General features: G+C 46.7%; 1 protein-coding gene across 2 annotated transcripts in view; it reads left to right on the forward strand.

Annotated features, from left to right (window-relative positions):
- Positions 1 to 17,969, forward strand: part of TMOD2 (tropomodulin 2) — a 53,957-nt gene that overhangs the window by 10,383 nt on the left and 25,605 nt on the right. Inside the window, exons 2-5 of one of the 2 annotated variants that reach the window (XM_040968857.1) lie at positions 6,628 to 6,821; positions 8,689 to 8,845; positions 13,146 to 13,268; positions 17,214 to 17,300. In XM_040968857.1, the coding sequence (XP_040824791.1) occupies positions 6,696 to 6,821; positions 8,689 to 8,845; positions 13,146 to 13,268; positions 17,214 to 17,300 (493 nt within the window). In that variant the 5' untranslated portion in view covers positions 6,628 to 6,695. Of the gene's footprint in view, positions 1 to 6,627; positions 6,822 to 8,688; positions 8,846 to 13,145; positions 13,269 to 17,213; positions 17,301 to 17,969 lie in introns of those variants that run through there. The other variant, XM_040968858.1, reaches the window with a different exon arrangement.

The following is a 17,969-nucleotide window of genomic DNA, read 5'->3' on the forward strand; positions in this document are numbered from 1 at the left end:
GCCACTCCCCACTCTGTCTTCTCAGCCGGAAGCCACATCCTCTTGCCTCTGTTTCTGTTACACAGCTCCTTCTCTGGCTTCTCTTCCACTTTTAGAAGGTTTTTGCATTAGAACCACCCTCCCCTCCGCCCACCCAATTGTCTGGTTCATGTCTCCACTTTATGTCATCATGCTCAGCCAGCCCCCTTTGCCACGTAAAATAACATGCTCACAGATCTGGGAGTTAGGCTGTGGACATCTTTAGGAACCATAATTCTGCCTACCATGGAGAGAGAAGAAGCCATTTTGGCTGCAGTGGAGGGATCCTTGGGAAAGCAGTGGGCAAGAAAACAGCTGAATTTGGGAGTCTGAGATTCTAGGCAATTTCCTTTTGTGGGCAACAGAGAGATACTGTGTATTCTTAACCCAGGAGGTGCTTATTGGCAGTGTCAAGAAAGATAATACAGTCCTAGTGCTGTGGAAGTTTAGAGGGAACGACTAAAACATTTTCAGCTGTAATTAGAGTAGTCCACGCACGAAGGAGCAAGGATCTAAAGTGAGAGTGCAAAGTACTATACAGTCGGCATCCACAAGAAGTGCTGGACATGGAGGCGGTGGTGGGATCTAAGGTTGATGAGTGCTGGAGGCTGCTGACTGGTAGAATAGTATAGAGGGCCAGTGCATTGCAGGTGAGGACTGGGAGTTGACCTTTAGCAATCCTCATAGAAATACCAAACAGAATGTTATCAACTCAAAGATATCACCCATTTGAAAGGACTCCAGTGCCTTATATAACACTGAGGAAGGGCCCGGTGCTATAGCGTAGTGATTACAGTCCGCACCTTGAACGCACCAGGATCCCATGTGGGTACCAGTTCATGTCTTGGCAGCCCCGCTTCCCATCCAGCTCCCTGATTGTGGTCTAGAAAAGCAGTTGAGGACGGCCTAAAGCCTTGGGACCCTGCATCCACGTTGGAGACCCGGAAGAAGCTCCAGGATCCTGGCTTTGGATTGGCTCAGCTCGAGCTGTTGTGGCTGCTTGGGGAGTGAATCATTGGACGGAAGATCTTCCTCTCTGTCTCTCCTCCTCATTATATATCTGCCTTTCCAATAAAAATCAATAAATCTTAAAAAAAAAACACTGAGGGAAAAAATGCTGCCAATCAAAACATGACACATGTTTTCTTAAAAAAAAAATACGAGCTTACTTCATTAAAAGAGCTGTTTTAGACTTCCACATAGATGTTCTGAAGTCTTATTGAGCTGTAATAGGTATACAGGGACATACACATATTTTCAGGTGTACGCTTTGATAAGGTTTGACCTGTGGAATTATTGCCACCAAGGCAGTGAATAACCACCTGGACCCCAAAATTTTCCGTATCCTTTTGACTCCTCATATCGCTCTCACACCCCTCAGCAACTGATAATTCCTGACATATAGATTAGTCTACATTTTCAAAATTGTGTAAATGAGATTCCGTACCTGCTTTTTGGTCTGACTTTTTTCATTCATTATAATTTTTTTTTAAAAGATTTACTTACTCATTTGAAAGGAAGCATTATAGAGAGAGGAGAGAGAAATCTTGCATCCTCTGGTTCACTCCCCAAGTGACCACAACGACTGGGCTGGCCTGAACTCAGGAGCCAGGAGATTCTTCTGTGTCTCCCATATGGATGAAAGAGGTCCAAGGACTTGGGCCCTCTTTCACTGCTTTTCCAGGTGCATTATCAGGGAGCTGGATTGGAAGTGGATCAGCCAGGATTTGAACCAGCACCTGTGTGGAACGCCAGTGGAGCAGACGGAAGCTAATCTCCTATATCATAGCACAGCCCCCATCATTATTACTATTGTGTTGTTGTGTCTGTAAGTTCTTCATTGCTTCCTATCACTGAGAAGTACTCCATTGTGTGAGCATATCACAGTCTGTGTATCTATTCATCTGCCAGTCATAACTCAGACTGTGTATCAGCTTTGGCAATTACAAATAAACATGCTCTGGATATAAATACTTCTCAAAATCATATATCTTCCCTATACGTGTGGAGAAAGGGAAAATCTAAGTGCAATACATTGTTGATTTTCTTAAGACTTGTTCCGAATGTAGACTTGAACCACTCTTCCACAGTTTCTGTTTCGTTCCCCAAACATCTCCTCTGTGCCAGTAAGGGTTAATGGAGTTGAAATAAACATCTAAGTTGATTGATTTAAACATCTGGAAAAGAACTGAAAACAATGGTGGGGACTTGGGCCTGCTGTAATGGCATGGGGCTGGGCGTCTGTGGGCCTTCCTCTGGGAGTGCTGCTCCACACGCCTGCATTGTCACCTTCCCACACTGCCTTTCCCTCCTAGGCTTGACAAGGGCATCAGCTGTTGGCCCTGAGGTCCCTGACTTCTGAATCCCTGGCACCCATACTGCGAGTTTTAAAGCTGATGCCCAGGACAGTTCCGCATGTCCAGTCAACAGCAAGTGCGTCCTGACTTGCTGCTGTAGCACACGGTTGATTCTAAGACACCTCCCAGCTTTAGAACATTAAATGTGGTCAGCTGTGCATCCTACAAACCCCGAGTGAGGGGAGTTTGTCCAGTTCATTTGATGGTTAAGTGTCAGGTTGATGAGATCCTTGTCCATTGTGGCACAATAACTAGTAGCAGTAGCTAATTCTTGTGGGGGTCAGAATACAATATATAGGATCCAGCTGACTTTCCTGACTTTAGCAGGACTTTTGCTTATTTGCTTTTTATTGGCATGTAGCAACTGAAGTTTAAAATGAGGGCTTATGAATGAGAAAAAGTTGTATCACATGTGAAGAAAATAATTAACTAGATCCCCACAGCCTATGGAGTCACATTGTAAAATAATAATAATAATAATTTTTAAAGAAAATAACTAGAAAACCACAAGCTAGACCAATCTGTTATTGGATTACTATGAGAAGCGGAATGATGTTCTTTATTTTATTTTTTAAGATTTACTTATTTTTATTGGGAAAGCAGATTTTACAGAGAGAAGGAGAGACAGAGAAAGACCTTTCATCTGCTGGTTCACTCCCCAAGTGGCTGCAACAGCCAGAGCTCTAAGCTGATCCAAAGCCAGGAGCCCAGAGCCAGGAGTTTCTTCTGGTCTTCCATGCGGGTGCAGGGTCTCAAGGCCATCTTCTACTGTTTTCCCAGGCCACAAGCAAGGAGCTGGAAGGGAAATGGAGCAGCTAGGACACAAATTGGAACCCATATGGGATCCCAGTGCATCCCGCTGAGTCATCGTGTCAGGCCAGGGAATGACGTTTTTAATAGTCCCTGCATTGGCCCTAAGGCCAGTCCCTTCTCTTGCTACTCAGCCTTCATTCTTACCATTTGTACTGCCTTACATGAAATGTCTTCTATATACAGGTCTTGGTGGTGTCTAAGGACCAACGGAATAAAATCCAGGTCCCTTAGCAAAGCACATAGGAATACTCTTCACCTATGCCCTGTCCTTGTTGTAGTTGTTTCCTCTCTCCTCTGCATGGATTCTCTACTCCAGCCGCCCACCAATGTCATGGACTTTCTAATCTTTGCACCTGTTTTTGCTCTTCTTCTAGAACAGCCGCTGTGCACTGCTGTCTTGCAACATTTTCCTTCAAGCCCAAACCCAATCTCCTTTTCAGTTATTCCTCCAGGCATCCTTTATCCGATGACAATTCAATGATTTTTCCCTTTCCTTTTCCCCTCTACCTTTGGAAGTGGCAGAATGGGGGAGATCTGCCATTTGCTAGCTCAGTTCCTTAATCCGGCCAACATTCAGGTCAAAGCCAGGAGGTCAGAAATCTGGGGCTTCTGTATGGGTGGCAGGAACCCTAGTACTTAGGCCATTATCTGCACTCTCTCAAGATGCATATTAGCAGGAAGCCAGGCCAGAAGCAGAGTAGCTGGGACTTGAATCAGACTCCCTGATAAGGATTTGAACAACTTAATTACTGAACCAAGTGCCTACACCCTCAAGTGTTTTACAACTTGTTGGGGGCCACAGCCATAGACCACCCACCCAGGTAAGGTGGTACAGCGACAGCATTCTCAGTAGAGAAGTACTGGAGACAGTTATGGTGAACTTGTCCATTTATTAATAACCAAGCACAGGCTTATGTAGGAAGGGTCTAGGGGAACAAGCCTCAGTAACAATATTTCTATTGGATATAAACATCTATTACATATTATCAACCTAGCCAATCAGTACAACTGTCACATATTTTGCCAGGTGGCACTGTGTAGCCAATCGCAACTTATGTAAGCCACCCACATCCTGAACTTGTTTATTACAAGACTATCACAAGTTTATTACAAGATGGATATGGTCTCGGGTAAGCAGGGGGAAGAATGCGACCAAGCTACTGGGAAGTACCCAAAATTACCAGAAGAGGTTGAGTGGGAGGGAAATATCCAGAGGGCCTCTGGCTTCTTGCCAACTGCATGTGTCCAGAGGGGCTTCAGGGTGCTGTTGAGACAGGAGAAAGGTCTCAAGCCTTTCGCCAAAACCAAGGGGTGGGAGTGTTAAGTCTCTAGATATGCACCAAAACCTTGCTCCCACTGCCCCTCGCATAGGCTAAGTAAGCCAGAACCCATCCTAGCACTCACTCACCTACAACTTTGTACATTATTATTTTTTTAATTTTATTTATTTTTATTGGAGAGGAGGATAGAGAGGAAGATCTTCTGTCCACTGAGTCACTCCCCAAGCGGCCGCAACGGCTGATGTTGAGCCGATCCGAAGCTAGGAGGCAGGAGCTCTCCCGGGTCTCCCATGCAGGTGCAGGGTCCCAGGGCTTTGGGCCATCCTCAGCTGCTTTCCCAGGCCACAAGCAGGGAGCTGGAAGGGAAGCGGGGCTGCTGGGATTAGAACCGGTGCCCATATGGGATCCCAGCATGTGCAAGACGAGGACTTTAACCACTATGCTATTGTGCCAGGTCCCATGTATATTACTTTTAGCACCACGTGGTTTGGTTCCTGTTTGTCTATAGCAATTAACATGATAATCTTGGGAGATGTGATCCTGTGGCTTAACCTTTTATAAATGCTAGAGCTGTGCCTGGAAAGAAAGTGTAGTACAAATATTAGTTATCTTGAAAAATCTTATATTAATACCTCTTAAGAAAAACACAATCTCCCAAGTATATTACTGTTTCCTCAATGCAGTAATCTCTATTCTAGTGAAGATCTGTAAAATCCTCTGCAAGGAGGGAGGGTTTGGGTAAACACTTCCTTTTTGGTGAAAGTTTAAGAGTGAGGTAGTATATTAAAAAAAGGAAGTTAAGTGAAAGTTACCTAAGGGGATAAGGAAAAGCAAGTAGGGAGGGTTGTTAATTAAACAGGGAATGAATGGAGACAGGCTTTCCATGCAGGAGTTAAGATACCGTTTGAACACCCACATCCCATGTCCGAATTCCTGGGTTCGAGTCCCAGCTACTCTCCCGATTTTGATGCCCCACAGATGAGCGCTTTGGGAAGTATCAGGTGGTGACTTCAGTGTTTGTGTCCTTGTCACCCAAATGGGAGACCTGGATTGAATTCCCAGCTCCTGGTTTGTACCATCACCGCCGAGCCCCGACTGCTCCTGGTATCAGAGGAGTGAACCAGCAAGTGGAAGATCTTGCTAGCTGTCTTCTGTCTCTCAAATACATAAGTAAATAAAAAAAATTAAAATATAGAATGGAAACAGAAAGGAGAAAAAGAGAAGCAGAGAAAGGGATCGAGTGGCTGGGACTTGAGAATCTTGGTTTAAGGGCGGGAGAGTTACTGGACAATGCTCTCTCACACACACACGCTCCAAATTCTCTTTCCTGAATGGGTCCCATTTTGTATTCTTCACATCACTCTCTCCATGAAAGGCCACAGGCATGCTGCTTACAACCGCCTTTCAATGCGTGCGTTGTTCTCCACTGTTTGTCTCTGGAAAGCTGAGGGAGGTGGAGTAGAGTGATGGGAAAGCACTCAAAAGGCAGGGCATCCGAAGGCCAGGCCTTCTGCTTCCAGCTCTGCGACCGAGCAAGGTGCTCAGTTATCTTCCCCTCGCAGTCATCTGTCAACAGCAGTCAGAGCATTTGCCAAGGCTTCCCACAGGGCTGCTTTGAAGATCAAAACAAGTAACTTAACATAGCGTGTATGATATCACATTGTAAGGGCCCGGTGCAATGGCCTAGCAACTAAAGTCCTCACCTCACATGTGCTGGGATACTATATGGGTGCTGGTTCTAATCCCAGCAGCCCTGCTTCTCATCCAGCTCCCTGCTTGTGGCCTTGGAAAGCAGTCAAGGATGGCCCAAAGCCTTGGGACCCTGCACCTGCATGAGAGATCTAGAGGAGGTTCCTGGCTCCTAGCTTTGGATTGGCTCAGCTCTGATCATTGCAGCTGCTTGGGGAATGAACCATAAGGCGGAAGATCTTTCTCTCTGTCTCTCCTCCTCTCTGTATATCTGCCTTTCCAATAAAAATAAATAAATCTTTTAAAAAGAAAAAAACGCTGTCACATTGTTGTGGAAATAAAGATTGGACTCCCTTGTGGCTGAATGAGGAGTTGAGTAGACTGCATTGAGAGTGTAGCTGTGTCTCCGGTCAGTGAGCTCTGGTCACAGAGAGACCATCTCAGTGTTCCTTTTTTTTTTCCCTTGTCAGTGGTGTGAGAGCTCAGGGTGCCGGCCCACTGACACGTGCACGACCCATGAGACCAGCATCCGGAAGCCATGGCCCTGCCCTTTCAGAAAGAGCTGGAGAAATACAAGAACCTTGACGAAGATGAGCTGCTTGGCAAACTGTCCGAAGAGGAGCTCAAACAGTTGGAAAATGTTCTCGATGACCTAGATCCTGAGGTTAGTGACACGGAGCGGAGACCGAGTTGCTCCTGAGAGGTGGGGATCGATGGCCTGGCCTGCCTCACAGTAGTAGCAGAGCCCCTTCAGGGCCAGGTGCAGGTACTGAGTTCTGCTGATTGGGTCTGGGTCACTTTTACAAATGGCTAGAGAACCTTACAGCCTCACACTATGGTGTGATAAGACAGGTGTCTGTCTCAGAAATTTGTTTCAGGTGCTCGTGAGCCAGGACAATATTGTCTGTTGACTGATAAAAGATTAGTCTGATTTATGGAGAAAGGAAGAGGACCAATCTGATTGGCTGTTCTGTGCGGATCCTGAGCGCTGGCAACAGATGCTCTCTGGGCCACAGACCAGACTGGAGAAGTAATAAGCATAGGATCCCACACTGACCAGAGATGCACAGAAAGAGCTTCCATCCACTGAATCATTGCCTCAGATGGCTATATGCAGGACCAGGCTGGCGCCAGGAGCCAAGAGCTTCATCCCAGCATTTGGGCCATCTTCCGCTACTGCTTCTCCCAGGCCATTAGCAGGGAAGTGGGGCAGCTTATGTATTGATATCTTTTCCTAATGGAGTGTTAAGCCTGTGATTGGGAACTGAAATGAAAAAGTGTGCTATAATAAAAACAAAAAAAAAGGAAGGAGGAGGGTGGGGTGGAAAGTATCACTAAACGCTTAAATCTGTGTTGTGATATATGTGAAATCTGTCCACTTTATGTAAATTTTAAGAAAAAAAAAAGATTTTAGAAACCAGACAAAGTATTGGAGCAGGCAGATCACAAATAGGTATCCACGTGGGATGCTGGTGTTGCAGGCAGCCACTTTACCAACTAGGCCACAATACCTGCCTTTATGATCTGAATCTTGAATTTGGAATTGGAGATATCCAAAATAATGATTTTACTGTAACTAAAATAAAAGTGTTTATGTGATATTCATATGATAACATATTTTAGACATTGTATGTATTTTAAGAAAGAGAAGTGTTCTGATTTGGCTTTATTTTTAAGGAAGGCATACCAAAGGTTAATCAAACAGGCATCAACATTGACCATGGCACTCACATCCCTACTCAAATGCATCTACAGGAGAGATTATGACAGAGCGTAAGAGGCAAGTGTTGTAGCAGCCTGCTCTTCTGATCCTGCTTCCTGTTAATGCACCTGGGAAGGCAACGGAAGATGACCCAAGTATCTGGGGCCAGGCAACCTCTGTGGAGTTGCTGGCTCCTGGCTTCAGCCGGGCCCAGACTGTCTGTTACAGCAATCTGGGGAGTGAACCAATGGATGGAGGATAGCTCCCTTGCCCTCTTGCCTCCTCTCCCCTTCTCCTACGTTTTTCTCTTCTCTGCCTCCTACGTTCTTCCTCTTTTCCCCTTCTTTCTTTCCCTCCCCTTTTTCCCCTCCCTCACTACCCCGTCTTTGCCTCCTCTCCTCCGTGTGTCTCTCTTGCTCTGTCACTGCCTTTCTAATTGTCTAAACATCCAACTTTTTAAAAGAGAAAAAGGAAGAGAATGGTCATATTGGCCCTTTCTTCAGAATCTCTCTACGTGTCTTTGTGGGGGACACTGTAAGTATGACCTGCACAGAAGGGGGCTTTTGTCTGCAGTGTTCTAAAGGGCAGGGTGCAGGGGCCAGAGGAGCTTCTCCAGCTGCCTGTGTCCTGCCTGGGCTGTTGGGTCCGTCTTCCAAGCAGGGGATGTCAGAGCAAATGTGGCCTCCGGGGTTGTGTGAGCAGCCCAGTCTTCCTAGAGAGATGGCCTGCTCCCTGCTCCCCAACAAATGGCAAATAGGAGGGGGAGGCCATGAGGTAACAAAGCTTCAGGCCAGCCTACACCCAGCCTTCCTGCTCACACCTGTCCTAGAGCGCCATGCTGCCAGCTGGATTGCGCCAGAAAGACCAGACGCAGAAGGCAGCCACCGGCCCCTTTGACCGTGAGCACCTCCTCATGTACCTGGAGAAGGAGGCCTTGGAACAGAAAGACAGGGAGGACTTTGTGCCCTTCACGGGAGAAAAGAAAGGTAAGGAGCGCAGAAGCAGCCCTGGGGTGAAGGGTCACAGGTGAGGAGGCCAGACTCACCTGGAAATGGGAAAGGAGCCCACCGGCTGGGCTTAAGATTAAAGTATGGGACACATCATTCTACAGCTGCCCAGACCCACAGGATGTGCAATGCCAAGAGTGGGTTCCAGCTGCCATAGACCCTTGGGGACCTGGTGAGAACCTGTAAGATGCCTTTTGGGACACACGTGTCCTTCTGGGAGTGCCTGGATGTGAGTCCTAGCCTGACCTCCAACTTCCTGTTAATGGATACATTTGCAAGCAGTAGGTCATGGCTCAGTAGTTGGAGCTTTCTGTCCACATGGATGAGCTGGGCTCCTGTTCTGGCTCCTGGCTTCAGTGTGACCCGGCCTTATCTGTCATAGGCATTTGGGGGATCAATCAGAGATAAGAGATCTGTCTTCCTCTTCCTGTCTCTCTGCCTTTTTAATACATCATTGTATTTGGGGGGAAAATGTATTTTTTTTTTTAAAAAGATTTTATTTATTTTTACTGAAAAAAAGGCAGATTTACAGAAAGAAGGAGAGACAGAAAGATTTTCCATCCTCTGGTTCACTCCCCAAGTGGCAGCAGCGGCCAGAGCTGAGCTGATTAGGAGCCAGGAGCTTCTTCCGGGTCTCCCACACGTGGGATGGCTTTGGGCCATCCTTCACCACCTTCCCAGGTCACAGGCAGGGAGCTGGATGGAAAGTGGAGCAACCGGGACATGAATGGGTACCCATAGGGGATCCCAGTGCATGCAAGGTGAGGATTTTAGCCACTAAAAAATTGAAATAAAATAGACCCTTCTTGCTAATGTGATATTTGTTGATTGCTTCCACAGCACTGTAACAGTGCCTGTCATTTTACTTACTTGGTTTTTGTTGTTGCACGTATCAGGCTGAGGTCTCTTCAGTGGGACTGGGTCTCCCTGTACCCTGGAGAGAGATGGGCACAGAGGAGGCGTGGGATAGGGACAGGTCATTATAAAGGCCAGTAGTAGGGCCAGCTCCTGGGCCAGTGGGCTCAGCCCACTGCCTCCTTTTCTACAACATCCTGGCTGTCCTCTGTGTTGTGTGTGTTCAATAAATCACATGCCATTAGGAATGCAAAGTGGAGCCGTGATGAGTTGGGCAAATAGCCAGGCATGAACAGGGAAATTTGAAGCTGTTTTGTGCCATCAGACTCAATTTAATTGTGAAAGAAATTATAGTATTAAAACTCCTCTAACATCCCAGTGAGCCTTAAGCAGGGGGCTAGTGGCAGCACAGTAAATGGAGAGCACTTGTCTTTTGTTCTTGGAGCAGGGATCTGAGATGTGACCACAGCAAATCACCGCTCAGTGCAGGTTGACATACACGCAGTCTCTAGGGAGTCAGGGATGCAGGAGCTGCCTGAGTCACACATGCAGATGCAGAAGGGCTGTACACTCGCAGTGTGATTTGAAGAAGGTTAGACAGGAACACAGGGAAGCAAGTGAGAAGGGAACAGGCATTCCAGACAGAGCAATGGGGTCAGGCTAAGGAGAAGGCAGGGCATCCAGAAGGGTCAACAAAACCATCAGGTAGGACGGAAGGCTTCCTCCAAGTGCCATAGTTCTCAGAGCTGGGCTCCTGGGCTCAACCTCACCCCCCATGCATGCTTTCTTTGCTTTTGGTTGGACTCCCAGGGAGGCAACCTAAGAGCTTAGGGTCACCTGCATACCTTTGTGTTTGGGGTAATCCCTCAACACCAGCAGGAAGCAGCAGGAACGCCTGTGTTTTGACTCTAAACTGAGATCCTCAGAGTCAGAAAGAAAATGTTTCAGGCTGTAGATACTGTGAAAATGAAGTCTGGGAGAAACCCAATGTCTAAGATGTTATTGGTTAGGCAGTTTTCTTTTTTTTAATTTTGTCTTAGGTCCATTCTTCTAATTTGTTACCTAGTATATCATCTGGAAAACCTTGTGCCTTAGGTGATGCCAAGGCAGGGAGTAGGATGGATGTGTCAGGTGGATACCTTGTTTCCAGGATGTGCCTGATGGACCACAAGCAGTGTTCAAGCAGTGTTCACCCCTTTTGGGGTGTCCGGCTCTGAGTGGCTCTTGTATATAAGCCAGTCATTGGATGATTTGGCACATCATCAGAAACTACAGTCCGTGTAATGAGGGAAGGGAGAATAACAGGGAAGGAGAGGGAGAGCCTCCAACTGCTGATTCACTGCCTGATGGCCAGCGCAGGGAGGGCTGGCAGGGAGGGCTGGGCCAGGGCAAGGTCAGGAGTTTCCATGAGGGAGAGTTTTTGCCTTAGGGTTTGGCCTTTTCCTTTCCCATAGGAGTAGGTTAGGCCATGCTTGCCCAGGAAAATCCATGAAGAGTTTGGGCTGCCACTAGTTGAGGCTGGAGCCATCTGCTCCATTTAAGGGAGTAAAGAGAAGACAGAGAAGTCCGATGCAACTTCTAATGGCTAAAGTCTTCTCCTTGCATGCACCAGGATCCCATATGGGTACTAGTTCATATCCCAGCTGCTCCATGTCTCATCCACTTTCCTGCGTGTGGCCTGGGGAAGCGGTCGAGGACAGCCCAAAGCTTTGAGACCCTGTACCCATGTGGGAGAGACCGAAAGAAGCTCCTGGTTCCTGGCTTTAAATCAGCACAGCTTCAACCACTGCGGCCACCTGGGGAATGAACCAACAGATGGAAGATCTTTCTTCTCTCATTATATCTGCCTTTCCAATAAAAATAAATGTTAAAATAAAAAAGAGAGAGAGGGACAGAGAGAAGACAGAGTAGGTGAGTGTTTAGGAAACTTCGAAGACGAAAAGGGAGGAGTCTGATTTCGAAGATTACACTTGAGAAAAGGGAGCAGCTCCACACCAGAGCAGAAGCCCGCGAGTGAAAAGCTGAAAGAAAGGAGGGCAGTGTTTGCCGCAGCAGCTAAGCCACTGGGAGTGATGCTCTCTGTGTGTCCGGGTACCTGGGTTTGAGTTCTGCGCTGCTTGCAGATCCCAGGGTGACAGCACTTGATGCTCCAATGCTTGGGAGACCCATGTCAAGTCCCCTGGCTTCTGGCTCTAGCTTGGCCCAGCCTTGACTGTTACAGGCATTTGGGAAGTCTGCTGGTGGATAGAAGATCCCTGTTTCTTACCTTTTGGGGTCACCAGCTCTGAATGGCTCTTGTATATAAGCCAGTCATTGGATGATTTGGTACATCATCGGAAATCACAGCCTCTGTAATGAGGGCAAATAAGGTTTTAAAAAATCAGTTTAAAAAATAATAATTAAAAATAAAATAAAGAAGTTTAAAAATAAAATAGAATAAATAAGTTTTTAAACATGAGGGTAAATACATTTAAAAGAAGTTTAAAAAAATCTTTTTGAAAGGCACAGGAAAAATTAGCAGACTAGGAGAGGACCTGGAGTATTGCCTTGCTGACTCTGGAATGTCCTGGGGTTTACTCTTGTCAGAAGTAACCTAGGTGACCGGTGGGTGTGTTGACCCCACTGGAAGTTAGCTGCAGGTTCTGTGCCTGAATCCCCATATTGTGGTTCAGCCATCCAGAAGTCGGGGCTGGGGAGGAGGCAGGGTGTAGATAGCAACATTTTCGGAAGTGAGTGGGTTAGGAAAATAGTTGGGGTGATTGGCAGGATGAAGCGGAACATGGCAGCTGGGAACACATCTGGGCGAGGCACAGACTACCTGCTGCTTACACGTCCTGTGAGCTCGGAATGCCAAGGGATCCATGTAGGGATGTCAGTCTAACCCACCTTGACAGAATCTTGCACTTGTGTGCTGGATACCCTAGCCTACACATCCAAGCCGCCCGTTGGCCTGGGGGTCACAACCTCCCCCCACACCCCACAGCAGCATGACTATCCTCAGGAGGATGTAAATGGTAACGGGCAGTGGTGGGTCCTGGCAGCAGGTTCAGGACAGCGAGGCTCAGGGTCCCAGGTTCTGGACTGGGTGGGGTTGTGCAGACACTTCCTGGAAGGACTCATCCAGATGCAGGCAAAGGAGGGCTGGAGCCCTGGAGCAGGGCAGTGCTCAGTGGTGGGAGGCAGAAGCCGCTGATTCTGTCCAATCCAGGCTTTGTGGGAGAATTCAGGGTCCCTCAGTGCTCCTTCCCTTTTCTCATGGGTGACTGACATCAGCCCCATTCTGACACTCAGGGTTCTCAGGCACATGTGAACTGGCTGAGAGATTTAGTTCTGTACAGCTTGAACTGCCTACTGTGCTCTCCCCACTTACCTGACCAAGAGGACAAAGAGTAACACACGATGTTCCTTTTCTTCTGCTTTAAAGGGAGAGTCTTTATCCCTAAAGAAAAACCCATAGAAACTCATAAAGAAGAAAAAGTGGCCCTTGACCCGGAACTGGAAGAAGCTTTGGCAAGTGCCTCTGACACTGAACTCTATGATCTTGCAGGTTAGTATTCAGCTTCCAGGAACTTTGCTGTGTGGCTCTGTGACCTGCAGGCATGCACTGATACCCATGGTGGTAGCTGTGAGCTTCACTGTAGCCACTGATTATTATTGCATATCAAGTTGACTTCAGCCATTCCATAGTTACAGGACTCAATGCTGGAGACTTAACCTAGCTCTGGCTTAGCTATAAAGCATCCAAATCATTGTACAACTGCAAAACTCAAGCATTCTGGGAGAAATCAGAAAATAAATATGAACGGGAGTTGATACAGAAAAGAAGAGCTGGATAAAATTGCCATCTGTGCTTTCTAAGAGATTTCTATATTTAATACATTACATTTTATCTTCACAGAATTTCCAAGTTCTTATTCTTGCTGACAGTCACTGTTTGCTTGATTGATGATAAGAATTCTGTTTAGCTTTCTGTTTTTCCTAATATTCATAGCATAGTCATGATCATTATTCTCTTCACTGATTTAGCATGTACTGCCCTGTGTGCTGTTTCCTATGTACGCTCCTTCCAGCAGATGCACCCATGCTTACTCCTTTTTAAAACTTTTTAAATCTAATTTTTAATGTTGTTTATGTAGTTGAGAGGAATGCATACCCATGTGGGTCTCCAGTTAGGTTGGGGAGGGTCAAGGTATGGAGGAAGGTGGGTGGGACAAATGCTTCAATTTTTTTTTTCTCCTGTGTCCACAGGGTGGAGTAGAGGGAGCTGCTCCTTGCTGTTAAACTACATCAGCACCCAGGGATGTGGGAATTGTAATTTGATAACAACTTAGAAACCCCGATATGGGGAAGAGTGGTCTAAGGGCATTACTTGAGTGCTTTTGATAGTTCTGAGATGTTGTCAGCTTCTTAGCAACATGGTTGAAAAAATCTTTTCAAGGTCTGTTGGCTGACCAAATCCACCTTAGTGCACCCACAGGCCCAGGAACATGCTACAAAACCTTGATAGGAAAATGGTCCAACCTGCTCTGCTTTTCATATCCTACTGGTGCAGATGAGCTGGCTGCCGTGTCCCCCAAGTGCATTTGGGCATTCTGTCACTGCATAGGCATCAGCAACTGAAGGGACCCAGTCCTGACACAAGCACTCCAAGGTTGCACCACATATATCATGATTTCCCTGTGGCCAGGGTTTGAGTCCATGCATCTAACTGAGGAGTCCCCAAGAAACCTTGCCTTGTGTGCACCAGCCAATGCAGTGTCTGGTTTGTTACCTATACCAGCCAGTGCACATACCTGTGGATGCAGCTGCCTGGTCAGTTTTTCCCCAGCCACGTTTCTCTGTGAACTGATGTGTACTGTGGCCTAATTCACCCATCCTGCTTCAGGCCCAGTCTCATGCACACCAGCAGGTGCTGCAGCCTATTTGGGTTGACCTCCAATAGATACTACCAGACCCACCCCCTGCTCCAGTTTATGTGTGTGCCAAAATGTGCTGCAGTCTAGCCTGGTTTATCCTGCATCCCATCTGGTTCTTGTGTACATCTGTGGATGCTGCAGCTTAGCTCAGTACAACCTACCCCCAGGCCCAGCCTGCACATATGTTGATGGGTGTTGCTACCTTGACTAGCCTAGTCTGTCCCCAGCCCTGACTCTCATGCTTACCAATAGGAGCTGCAACCCAGCAGGAGAGTACCCATAGTATCCCTACCAGACCCCTGGATCTTGTGCCTGCCAAGGAGTACTGCAGTCCAGCCTGACATGACTCACACCTAGTCCCGGCACTTGCTAGCAGATACTGTGGCCTAGCCTGGCAGGCCCACACCCTTTCTGGCACCATGCAGCAGCCTGTTCCAGCCTGGCCCGCCTCAAGAGCAGCTTTCCCTGGTCCAACTTCTCATGCTCACCAGTGGAAGCAACAGCCCAGCAGAGGAATCCCTGAAGTTCCCCTACCTGGCCTGCTCCCAATTTTTGGTCTTTCATGTTCCTTCAGATGCTATTGCCCAGTCTGAGATTGCCTGCCTCTCATCTTGGCATTTGCCAACATGTTCTATAGCCTGGCTCAGCCTGGCCTGCCAGTCCAGCTTTCACCAGTGGGTGCAGCAGTTTAGTCCTGTCTGGCCTTCCCCCAGGCCTCATGTGAACTAATCATATTCATTCCTTATTCTAAAGCGAGCCAGCCGTCTTCCTCCACTCTTTTTCCTTCTGTGATGATGTCAGTGTTGGCTTTAAGTGCACATATTGGAGCCTTCCCCAGAGATCACTGCAAGAGCTGAGGCACCTGCATCACCCAGTGAAGAGGATTCTGCAGTGATTAGTTGTCTTAGCTTCGTGGTTACTATGGAGGAAACCTGTCATGGGTATTGCTCCTTCCAAGGGTTGCCTCATGGTCCCTAGTGGAACTGCCCAAAGGGAAATTGCAGGACTTGAATTCCCAGAACATGCCAGAACATGAAAGGAGAGAGAAAAAAACCATGAATCATTTGGAAGATACTAGATTCTGAAAACATGCAGTGAAACCAGGACGACAAATAAAATAGAAAGTTGTGTTTTTTCTCCTTTGCTTGTCCTCCTTCCTTTATCAATACTCCCTAGAGGAATGTAGGATGGCAACATCTTCTCCCAGGTGGATCCTTCTGGAAAATTGAGTAGCCTGCGGGTGAATGGGCTCATGAACATCAATGCATTGTCCATGCTATTGTGACAAATAAAGAGGATAGAGGCAGTTCATCAAAGGAGTGGCAGTGAGACAGTACCCCCAAGACTCACTGGATCTCCTCTGGTCACCATGTGGAGTCAACTTCTCAGCCCTGCTGATCTGGAAATTAGATCTTAGCAAACACAAGTGCAGTCAGAATGGAGCAGGATGGCAAGGGCTGCTAATCCTTGGCCAGAGTCATAAGAGACAGATCAAACAAAAGTTGAAACTTGGGCAGTGGGAGCCAAAATACCATCACAAGTTGTTAGTGAGTGTAGGGCCAGAGCCAGAAGACAGTTTGTTGGTGTGTTGCCAGTGGTCTGCATGTACCAAATAGGTACATGTATCCCTATTTTACATGTGAGGAGAATGAGACTCACAAGAGTTTAATAAATTTCCAAGTCACACAGCCAGGAATCCAACTCTGGCTGTCTGTTCCACAACCCTAACCCATGCACATGCTGGCAATAACCATTGGCCTCTTGTGCTGAGCTGGCAGCCTCCCTCCTTGCTATGTAGCTTATGAGAGAGCATGTGAGGATTTTAGGGGTGTCCCTTTGCTACCTCCTGACAAATTATTATCTCTTTTGGGGTCTTGCTGCAGTGAGCAGTCTTACAGCACTGGGAACTTTGCATGGGCAGCCACTGTGATAACCTGTCCTATATTGGTTATCTGCCCCCAGAGTTGATTCCTACATGCTGCGCTGCCTCCTGGTGCAAGTTCCATGTAACATCAGAGACTAAAAATCTCAGTAGGCTTCACTGACCTTTCATCGCTCTTGTTTTTCATTTCCTACCTGTGATGTTCTGGACTGAGAAAAGTCAGCAAACTTTGGTACTGAGAGGCAGGAGTGATAGGATTTTGAAGATGGCTCATGCTGTTTCTCTTTGGCTGTAGAAAAATGAATAATATGTATTATAATGTTAAATCTTAAAGATGGAACTTGGAAGGCTGTTTCATTTTACAGCTAGAAAGGATGAAGCATTGAGTCTATGTAACTAATAAATCCAAGCAGATTTGCAATAATTTAAGAATCTAACCAGACCATTGTTCCTCAGATCTAATTGGTTCCACATGTTTAGATGCAGCAAAACATGCGAAGATTGTTGATAGTCTTGAATGGAGGGTTTTTTAAGTGTGATGCTAAACATGCACTGCATACAGTCAAAAAAAAGGGAGCCTGGAGACTCATCTTTAAGATACAAAACATTGTTCTTCAAGGAGTAGTTAGCAGCATGGACATCCTAAAGTGTTCCCTGATCTCAGTTCTCATTAATTGATTGTCTTTGTTTTTAGCTGTTCTCGGAGTACACAATTTGCTCAACAATCCAGAGTTTGACGAAGAAACAACCAACAGTAAAGGAGGCAAAGGGCCCATAAGAAGTAAGTGGATGCGGAGTCTGATTTTGTGATGCTTGGGCATCTGCAGGGGTTGCTGGCAGGACAGAGACCTGCTGAATTGTAGGCTTTATTTTCTGTCGCCAAGGATCGTGGAGCTCTATAATAGAATGGTCAGTCATGCAAACGCTGTCAGCCAGTGTAACCAGGACCAGCCAGTGCATTTTGCCCAGACAAGAGTATTGACAAGTCTGTTTGGCCAGAAAATCAAAATGATGATTTAAATGCTGTGTAGTTAATGCTGTATGCAGAGCTTCGTGTTGTTGAGGATATTTTGCTAGACTGTGGTCACTTGAATAGCTTCTCCTCTCTGTTTGAGTATCTTTTTGTCCCAGTGATGGAACTTGTCCTTAGAACTTGAATATCCACTTCCCCAGAGAATATGAAAGACTCTCTGGCATGGCCTTACCGGCACAGAGAGTTCCAGATTGCTATCTTCTGTCAGCATTTTCTGGAAAAATATACAGTTAACTGGACTCTCTTTTAGTCCATCACTTGTCACCTACAAAATACCTGCTATGTGGCTGAAACGTTCTAGGCTAAGTTACAAAGGTAGAAGATGATGCTTGCCAGAGGAACTTAGCTGTCCAGGATAAGGATGGACCAGGAAGCGGATCATTTGGATGCATTGTGATCCAGATGTGAGAAGACTCA

This window comes from Ochotona curzoniae, unplaced genomic scaffold, assembly GCF_017591425.1.
Source record: "Ochotona curzoniae isolate NIBS_2020 unplaced genomic scaffold, NIBS_Ocur_1.0 scaffold_4701, whole genome shotgun sequence".
NCBI lineage: Eukaryota > Metazoa > Chordata > Mammalia > Lagomorpha > Ochotonidae > Ochotona > Ochotona curzoniae.